Here is a 10,324-nt window from a genome sequence, read left to right on the forward strand (position 1 = left end):
GCCCCACTGGGTGTAGAGATTACTTAAAGACTTCAGGGGTGCCTGGGGGGGGGGTTCAGTCAGCTGACCATCAAACTCGATTTCCTCTCAGGTCATCTCAGGGTTGAGTTGGAGCCCTGCAGTAGGCTCTATGCTGACAGTGTGCAGCCTGCTTGGGATTCTCTCTCACCTCTCTCAGCCTCTTCTTCACCGGCTCGTGTGCTTGCTCGCTCTCTCTCAAAAGAAGTAAATAAACACAAGAAAAAAAAGATGATCTTAAAAGGAAATCTTAAAAAAGAAATAAAATCTTAAAAAAAAAACCCCTCAATTTTGACAAATTTCCTGTTGTAGATTTCAAAAAACCTGGGAGCAAGATCCTATTTGATTTCATCTTTGTATATTTCTCAGTAACAAGTTAGTGACGTGCTCATAAATATGCTTAAACAAATGGATGCATCTTCTTCTTTTATATTTCATTCAAAATAACTTCAGAAAGGTTTTGTCAAACATAGAAGTAGTTCGCCTCCCCAAATTTCTCAACTTCACTATTGTGTAACTAATAGCAACCAGAAAGAACAACTCCACAGCAAGACAGCGAAATGTAAAAAGAATAAAACAAAAGGAGGGAACATGGTCTTTGACATTACATCCCCTCAAGGCAAAAATAGGGAAGTTGCTATTTTTTGAATGAAAATAACCTTATGTATTTCGTGCTGCAGATACTCAGTTTTATCTGATACAAAATACTACTTTGTAAGGAGGTAGAAGTTTGAATCCTGGCTCTGCTTTTTATCGTGAGACCTTGGTCCAGCTACTCGACCTTGCCAAGCCTTACCTTCTTGGTCTGTAAAAAATAAAAACATCTCTACGACTGGTTTAGATAAACCGAGTAAGGCTGACTTAACACGCGCCTGACACATAACCAAGCGCTAACATCATTAAACAATGAGCGAAATTAGTTATCTCAGCAGCTCAGGCACAGCAATGTAGTGTAGATACACCGGGATGAGAACGCATAGTTTGAGTCTTACTCACAGGTCGGTACGAGCCAGGCATTTTAATAGCTGGACCCCGGGTATTATTTTTGTCTCTCACCGCGTGTAGTCAGGCGAAGCTCAAGCTAAAGGCTTAGCGCTCCCGTTACTTTGGTCTGGGCTCCACGCGGAGCTCGGGGAAGACACTGTCTCCTAGAGGACAAGACACGACAAAACGTGCCAGGCCAAACACGGACTCCCAAGATTCCCTAACGCATGGCGTTTTCAATGCGCGCTTTTCTAAAGCCGGGGAAAACGTCGTAGGCTCAGGGACGAGGTCAAGGCACGGTCTCCCAAACTACGCTCGCACCCCCAGCGAACTAAAACCCAGAAAACGAGGTAGAGCCGCAGAGACTAAGCTGCAAAACTTCGGACGCTACCAGAGCTCTCCCGGACACCGGCGAGCCCAGCGGCCGAGAGCGCAGCAGTTCCTGCGGTACGACAGGGGCGGGGCCGCGGCCGTAAAGCAGCGACCGGAGACCACGTGGGCTCCGAGGCGACCCCGGGCGCCCTTGGAGGGCCTTGGCTGTGCGGGTCATGGCCGGTCCCCTGCAGGGCGGTGGGACAGGGGCCCTGGACCTGCTCCGGGCCCTTCCACGTGTGAGCTTGGCAAACCTAAAGCCGAATCCAGGCTCCAGGAAACCGGTAAATGGCTGGTGGCGGTGCGAGGACGCGCGGGGGGAGGTGGCGGGGGATGGAAGCGGCCTGTCCCTCGCCATCGTTCTCCCGCACTCTTTGCGGAGGGTGTTGGGATAAACGTAGGGTTGCCGAGCCCTTGTTCTCAACTGCACGGAGAACCCAATTCGTAACACGGTCCCAATTCGTAATAAGGTTCATATGGTAAAGCGTGATTCTGTAATTAGGGCGCAGGGCGTGAAGTCGCAGGAGCCACAAAATGATGGCCTCGTTCAGAGTTGGATTTAAGATGAGCTACTTTTCCGTTAACTTTATTTTCGTGGGAAAGATTTGAATTGATTACGGTAGTTGTCTTTTCTGCAAATCACTGAATACAGCTAGAAAAGCTGTCAGTTGACATACTGTCATTTATTTAACTTTAAAAATATTTTGTTTCCACCCAGCGTGGGGTTGGAACTCACAACCCGGGACTGAGCGCCAACACACTATTATTTAAAGAATCGGTTCGTTTTCACGAAGTGACAGGAAGTTAATTTGGGAAAAAAATCCTTTCTTTACAAATTAAGGTTTAAATAATACACATGGGTAACGATTATGTGTTTACAATTAATTACAAAATAAGTGTTTTTAAATATCGTGTAAACCTTGTTTGTTGTGGATGTTTGATTCTAGGATTTTTTTCATTTCCAGCCTATCCTAGAGTCCTTACCTCCATTCCGTCCTTGGAACTTTTCCTTTGAAACACAATTTGGACTTTGGTTACAAGAATTCACTACATTTACAGAGGCAAGGATGCTAACTTAAAAGCGGAGGTTAGAACAGAGCTTGGCACATAGCGTTAGCTGTTAGTACTGGTTGATTGGAGAAATGAATGGCGTTTCTTTTCCTTGTAGGAAAGACGGCGAAGAGGTCAGAGAAGAGGTCGAAAATGTGGCAGAGGCCATAAGGGAGAGCGGCAGAGAGGAACCCGGCCCAGACTGGGTTTTGAGGGAGGCCAGACTCCATTTTACATTCGAATCCCAAAATATGGGTTTAATGAAGGTCATAGGTAAGGTTGCTTTGCTTTTTAAAGTAAAAATCCCTAATTTTCACTGACAGTCCCCCCCCCCCCCAAAAAAAAAAACAATTGCTTGGTAGAAATTTAAATTCACTTTGAGGTAAACTTTTGTTGCTGTTTCTCTGAATCATTTTTGGTAATGAAATTTGGCCTGGATTAGGAGGGGAAAAAAGCCCGGACTTGATGCTCAGACCTGGCAAAGGAGATGGTAATACCAGCTCTTGTGGTTGGTTAGAGGCTTAGCAATAATGTATATAAAAACCTGGGTAGTCACCCAATAAATGACAACTCCTCTTGTTACTTTGAGCTCCGTTAATGCATAAGTCACATTTGACAAATTTGTTTAAATGAGTGAAGTAAATGCTTAGAGAGGCAAATTGTTTTTAGTGAAATGAAGTTTTGGTTCTGTTTCATTGCCAAAAAGCAAGCGATATTATGTGATTTTGTTGCACTCAGGATGGTTTTATTTTTGTTAAATCATGTAAATCGAGGGAGGAAAATAGAGGACAAAGCTTTGAGTTGATCGGAAGAACTTACGGGAAGAGCCGTTTGAGTGTTCCAATTGTTACTTTGTTTTGTAGCTTCAGACGCCAGTATCAGCCTTTGAGTCTGAATAGATTGCAATATCTTATTGATTTGGGTCGAGTGGATCCTACTCAACCTATTGACTTAACTCAGCTTGTCAATGGGAGAGGTGTGACCATCCAGCCACTTAAAAGGGATTATGGTGTCCAGCTGGTGGAGGAGGTAAGTCTGGATGAGATTTGTTGGTGTCACATAGAAGGCTATTTCTGATTACCATATAATCAACACTCTGCCTTTTTAATTTTTATTTCTTTAATTAATTTAAAATTTTTTGAGAGAGCAAGTGAGCGAGGGGCAGAGAGAGAGAGAGTGAGAGTGAGTGAGTGAGTGTGTGCAGAGCCTGGAGCAGGGCTCAAACTTACCTGGAGTGGGGCTTGAGGTCACCTGAAGCCGGGCTCGGACTCACGAACAGTGAGATCATGACCTGAGCTGAAGTCAGCCCAGGTGCCCCAATTTTTCTTTCTTTCTTTCTTTTTTTTTAAATGGTTATTTATTTTGAGAGAGAGAGGGCAGGAGAGGGGCAGAGAGAGGGGGAGATGGAATCCCAAGCAGGCCCCCCACTGTCAACGAAGAGCCCAATGCTGGGCTCTTGAACCCATGAACCTTGAGATCATGACCTGAGCTGAAATCAAGAGTTGGACACTTAACTGGCTGAGCCACCCAGGCACCCCCCCCGCCCCAATTTTTATTTCTTTTGAGTTACCATATGACCATTACACTGTGTTATACTCAGTTGTAGTTTGAGGAAGTTGGCATGGCCTTTGTACTTGGTTCTGGGGTCCTCTGCTGTGTATCGATTCAGCTGGCTCTCTCCCTTTGATTCTCTGCTCAAAATGTCATATCTGGGAGATCTTTTCTGACATCCTTTTATAAAAGAATACTCACAACTCCTCCCTCCCCCCCTCCCCCATACTCTTGTCTGCTTTACCCTGTGCAAAGTATTTTTCTTTGAATGTATAAACACCTGACCTTTATTACCAAGTAATGCATTTATTTTTTCATACTCTTCTTCACACTATAATGTAAATTCTATGTCTAAATGTAATGACAAGTACTTTAGTTCATTGCTATATTTTCAGTATTGGAAATACTGGCTCATAATAATTAGTTTTATGGAGACAAGGAATGAATCAAATCCAATTCTTTTTTTTTTTAATTTCTCATTTTTTCAATATGTATTCATTTTTGAGGGGGGTGGTGAGGGGCAGAGAGAGGGAGTCAGAGGATCTGAAGCAGGCTCGGTGCTAACAGCAGGGAGCCTGATGTGGGGTTTGAACTCACGAACTGTGAGATCATGACCTGAGCTGAAGTCAGATGCTCAGTCGACTGAGCCACCCAGGCACCCAGAATCAAATCTAATTCTAACTGCAGCAAAACCTTTTTCTATTTATAGAAATTGGCTAAGAGTTTCATAAACAGTTAAATTTCTTCATTAATACTTTTGTTTCTTGTAGGTCAGTAATACAGCTATGTAAGTAACTTAGTGTCCACTAGAGGGAGGCATGTGCTTATGGAAAAATCTTTCAGGTTCCTTTGAAAAAATGAACCTTGTGGATAAAAGTTTTCCAAATAAAATGATTTGAAAATAAAATACAAAATAGTTAAGCCTCAGTATTCTATTCTGGGTATATAAGGGAATATACATATAAATTAATATGGAAAAATCTGTGACCTTGTTAGCCAATAGACAGCACATTCCAGCAGCTTTCAGGCATGTATCTATATTAACTAGGAAAATAATCCTGAAAACTACACCAGGGCAACAGTTGAGTAAGTACAGTTACAGTCATTTGTAGCTGTAAATTGGTTGACCTCTTCTGGATTTTAGATTTGCAATAAATAATGGTAATAATTAATCCATAGCACAAAATTACCAATTTCAGAATATATGTTTTCAAGGAATAACAAAAAAAGAAACTTAACTGATATAAAGACATTCCTAAAAATAGTATTTATAATACTGAAAACACCAGAATTAACTCTAATGCCCAAGAAAAGGAAATAGTTGGGCAATTTGGAATAGTAATTAAAATTCACAAATAATATGGCAAGACCTTATTTATTTATTTATTTATTTGTTTGTTTAAATTTATTTGTTTTTGAGAGAGAGACAGAATCTGAAGCAGGCTTCAGGCCCTGAGCTGTAAGCACAGAGCCTGACATGGGACTTAAACTTGTGAACTGTGAGATCATGACCTGAGCTGAAGTTGGACACTTAACTGACTGAGCCACCCAGGCGCCCCAAGACCTTATTTTGTTGAGTCAGAGGTGCCATTGATTAATAAAATGCAGACCAGTATCATAGATGGAAAAAAATGTGAGAATATGCATCTTATTTGGTGGAATATTTGTGTCTTACTTGATGGAATGGGTGGAACCTATTTTTTTTTAATGTTTATTTATTTTGAGAGAGCGGCAGAGCAAGTGTGAGTGGGGAAGGGACACAGAGGGCGAGAGAGAATCCCAAACCGGTTCTTCACTGACAGAGCAGGGCTCGATCCCATGAACGAGCCCTGGGATCCCGTGATCCCATGTGAGATCATGACCTGAGCCAAAACCAAGAGTCAGACACTTAACTGACTGAACCACCCAGGCACCCCAAAGGAGTGTTTTTGAAGTACATTAAGGCTTCATAATTAATAAAAGGAACTTGACTGGGAGCCAGCCTGATTCAACCACACCAAAATAGCAAAAAAAAAAATTCTATTACCACAAAATAGTAATACTACCATCTTTTAATTCAGAATCTGTTTTGAAATTAGAGTAAAATGTAGTACAGCCTAATTAAAATGACCAAAACCAGAATTTTAGGAAGTTCAAGTCTACCTTTTTTAGTGTTGATTATTCTAGGGAAAAGTTCTTACTTTTTTTGTCCTTTTAGAGGCTGTGATAAAATCAGTAGTAAAAGCAGAGTGAATCTTTTGTCTAAGAGGCAGCTGATCCCTCCAAGATCAGATATTGTCAGAATTTTAAAAATTAATTAACTAATTAATTTTTTAGGTTTATTTATTTATTGAGAGAGAGATGGGGGCAGAGGGGCAGAGAGCATGAGAATCCCAAGCAGGCTCTGCGTTGTTAGCACAGAGCCCGATGTGGAGCTCGAACCCATGAACTGGGAGATCATGACCTGAGCCAAAATCAAGAGTCAGACATTTAGGGGCTCCTGGGTGGCTCAGTTGGTTGAGCGTCTGACCTCGGCTCAGGTCATGACCTCATGGCTCGTGAGTTCGAGCCCCACATCGGGCTCTGTGCTGACAGCTCAGAGCCTGGAGCCTGTTTCCGATTCTGTGTCTCCCTCTCTCTCTCTGCCCCTAACCCACTTGCATTCTGTCTCTGTCTCTGTCAAAAATAAATAAACATTAAAAAAAAAGAAAAGTCATTTAACTGACTGAGCCACCCAGGTGCTCCAGATTTTTTTTTTTTAAGATTTTATTTTTAATCTACACACAACAGGGGGCTCAGATACAGCCCCAAGAAGAAGAGTTGCATGCTCTACTGACTGAGCCAGCCAGGCACCTCTGTTGTCAGATTTTTATTTTTCCACTGGTTCCAGCCCACTCATCCCATCATTAAAAATTTCTTGGCCTCTTGCTAACTTAGGGATAAAGAAGAGACATTTCTATCCATCTCAGTATGGTAGAATGTTGTGTGTAAGAACACAAATACAGGCGTCACCCTGAGCTGTGGCCCGCACTGCGATGCTGGGCACGTTCCTGGGCCTGTGCTACCACGAGCTGGCCACAACCTGGATTCCCACAGCAGGCATGTGGGGCACTGTGGGCACGGTAGGGCTGGTATGGGCCATGGGCTGCCAGCTGATTCTGGACTGGGTGCCCTATATTAACGGCAAATTTAGGAAGGATGATTAGGTAAACTGACCCTTCTTGGATCCCTCTGGTGTCTGCTGGTGTTGTCTCCTTCCATGTTAGCTCCTGCTGTACCTGGAACAGCCCCCGCCCTCAGGAAAGGCCCCAAGGATATCTACAGCATGACTTAGGACTCCGTGTTTGTGAAAATGGCTTTCATGTTTGAATACACACAGCATTAAACCTTGCTCTGAAAAAGAACAAAACAAAACACACGCTGTGACTGGACTCCCTGGGTTAGAATCCTAGCTGTGTGATCTTGACGATCTTAACCTCTGTGTGCTTTGTGTCCCCATCTATGAAGTTGGTGTAGCAATAATTTTGTCATGGGGTTGTCGGGATTAAATAGTCCACTATTAATGAAATACTGGGGATGGATGCTTGTGTTGCTGTCTACTAAATATGTAGGATGAAAACGTAGTCGTCCTTGCTTACGGAGAATGAAAGTTCGTAAAACAAGATAGCCTAAACAAACGTAAAAGAAATGAATGTTGTTTGGTAGGACCTGGAAGCAGAGGTATTTAGAGTTGGAATTACTGTAACATTGTAGGCATTTTGGAGGAGAAAACACAGTGTAAAAAAACTTGCCATAATTTTATACTCCACTGTTAACCGAGCTACCTACAAACAGACTTTGCTTTGCCGTGTCACAGGGTGCTGACACCTTTAAGGCGAAAGTTAATATTGAAGTACAGTTGGCTTCAGAACTAGCCATCGCTGCAATCGAAAAAAATGGTGGTGTCGTCACTACGGCCTTCTACGATCCAAGAAGCCTGGGTAAGATGTCCTGCAGTCCCTTTTTCCTCCCTCTTCATCTCCTGCTGGCTGCCGTGTGAGGATTTAAAAGGCCTCATGGCCCTCTGACTTGTGGTTCGGACACCTCAGTCTTCTGTTTTAGGGTTTCCTGTTCGTGGTGTGGCTTCTAGTATTCCGCAGTCACTATGTCATGAGCAGGTTTTTTGTTTTTAAACATGGGACTTATATATATGATATTATATACCATGTTTAGAAATTCACTCATTGTTGGTAACCCAGAGGTAACTTTGATTTTCAAGATCCAAATTTTGGAAAGTGAAGTATTTCCATTTGCTTACTTAAGACAAGTCTTTTTAATAATAATAATAATAAAAAGTTCTTGGAAGTTCCCATCTTGGTAGTAGTTAAAAATTAATAATCAAAAGAAGGGCACCTGGGTGGCTCAGTCAGTTGAGTGTCTGGCTTCTGCTTGGGTCATGATCTCACAGTTCGTGAGTTCGAGCCCCGCATTGGGTTCTCTGCTATCAGCACAAGAGCCTGCTTCGGATCCTCTGTTCCCCTCTCTCTTTCTGCCCCTCCCCCACTTGCCCTCTTTCTCTGTCTTCCAAAAATAAACATTAAGCACATTAACAATTAAAAACATTAAGCACATTAATAATTAAAATCATATACATATAGCCGCTACTTGTATCTTTTTTATTTAAAACCTTTTCAGACATTCTGTGCAAACCTGTTCCATTCTTTCTGCGTGGACAACCCATTCCCAAACGAATGCTTCCGCCGGAAGCACTGGTACCGTATTATACAGATGCAAAGAATCGTGGTTACCTGGCGGATCCTGCCAAATTTCCTGAAGCAAGACTTGAACTCGCCAAGAAGTATGGCTATATTTTACCTGATATCACTAAAGATGAACTCTTCCAAATGCTTAGTACTCGAAAGGATCCAAGGCAGATTTTCTTTGGTCTTGCTCCTGGATGGGTGGTGAATATGGCAGATAAGAAAATCCTAAAACCTACAGATGAGAGTCTCCTCAAGTATTACAGCTCATGAATTCCTTCCAAGAAAGCAGAGTTGTAAGAGAGTTCTGGAAGAAAAGAGACTGAAACATGTATATTTCTCATCATCTTTTCTCTAGTTGTAAATTTTCCATGTAGTCCCGTTTCCATTTTTATCTAAAATTAAAATAAAAATGCAATAAGCAAGGCTGTATAGAGGAACTGAATCTGTGCGGGTTCTTTCTCAGTTAAAGAAACAAACCCCCTGGTTTTCTTTCTGCCAAAGGAAGATTATAATTCTTAGGGGAGCGTTCTTTTTTTCATGATCTTTTTGTCCAGGTCTGTGTTATCATTGTTGCAAATCAAAATGAAGGTGCAGCTGCAACGGGATTGATGGGTGGGCCTGTCAAGGCTAAGCTGTTGCTACTGGTTGCCCATCTTAATCAGGGGCCTCAGGAAGCTCTATCCAGTGTCAAGATGGAAAGCTTTCAACTCTGGATTATTAAGATTTGGGATAGGAGTTTAAGATTTAAGGCTAGTGAATAAGTAGTACAATATTTGCTAGCAATATTGAAATAATTCCAAGCGAATTCATTTTCTCAAGTCATCTGATAAGAGTAGACAATAATGATTAAGCCCTTAGCCTTTTTCTTGAACAAGGTAAGTGTTCTGATATTTTACTTATTTCATAGATAGTGGAGACCTTTGTTTTTCATTCATTTTAAATGATTTTTGAAAAATTGTTCAGGAATTATGTAAGCCATAAAAACAGCTGGTATTGTGAAAATTAAACTCAGTTAATGTAAAAGTTTCAGCAATCTGTAAGCTTATTTAGCTTTCCAAAGTTACGTCGTATCTAAACCATACAGAAACGCAATTTGTCCCGCTGCAATTGAATCTAAATAATTCATGATAATTTTTCCACAGCAAGAATAAAGTGATTCCTGGCTGTCCATTTTCTTAAAATAAAAAAATTAAAAACCTAAATGATGCAATATTTTGTTCACTTGTCTACCTTCTGTATTGCTGACCTGAGCTTCAGTTTATAAGGTAATTTATGTACCAAGAGTATGTTATTTATTTATTTAAACTTGTTTTATTTTTTATTTTTTTAAATTTGCATCCAAATTAGTTAGCATATAGTGCCACATGATTTCAGGAGTACGTTCCTTAGTGCCCCTTTCCCATTTAGCCCATCTCCCCTCCCACAACCCCTCCGGTAACCCTCTGTTTGTTCTCCATTTTTATGAGTCTTTTCTGTTTTGTCCCCCTCCCTGTTTTTATATTATTTTTGTTTCCTTTCCCTTATGTTCATCTGTTTTGTCTCTTAAATTCTTTTTGATTGCTGAGTAATACTCCATTGTGTGTGTGTGTGTGTGTGTGTGTGTGTGTGTGTGTGTGTGTCTACACACC

At 41.5% G+C, this 10,324-nt stretch overlaps 2 protein-coding genes across 2 annotated transcripts; both read left to right on the forward strand.

Annotated features, from left to right (window-relative positions):
- The first annotated feature begins 1,467 nt into the window (after positions 1 to 1,467).
- Positions 1,468 to 9,906, forward strand: MRPL15 (mitochondrial ribosomal protein L15). Its single transcript, XM_053896202.1, has 5 exons — positions 1,468 to 1,658; positions 2,543 to 2,697; positions 3,288 to 3,453; positions 7,811 to 7,934; positions 8,629 to 9,906. Exons 1-5 carry the CDS (start codon positions 1,551 to 1,553, stop codon positions 8,964 to 8,966), a joined length of 891 nt encoding a protein of 296 aa, XP_053752177.1. The 5' UTR covers positions 1,468 to 1,550; the 3' UTR covers positions 8,967 to 9,906.
- Positions 6,652 to 7,804, forward strand: LOC109258435 (cytochrome b-c1 complex subunit 10-like). Its single transcript, XM_053896203.1, has one exon. The coding sequence runs from the start codon at positions 6,990 to 6,992 to the stop codon at positions 7,158 to 7,160; it is 171 nt and encodes a 56-aa protein (XP_053752178.1). The 5' UTR covers positions 6,652 to 6,989; the 3' UTR covers positions 7,161 to 7,804.
- Positions 9,907 to 10,324: the final 418 nt, after the last annotated feature.

Source organism: Panthera pardus, unplaced genomic scaffold (assembly GCF_024362965.1).
Source record: "Panthera pardus isolate Hobbes unplaced genomic scaffold, ASM2436296v1 HiC_scaffold_7, whole genome shotgun sequence".
Lineage (NCBI taxonomy): Eukaryota > Metazoa > Chordata > Mammalia > Carnivora > Felidae > Panthera > Panthera pardus.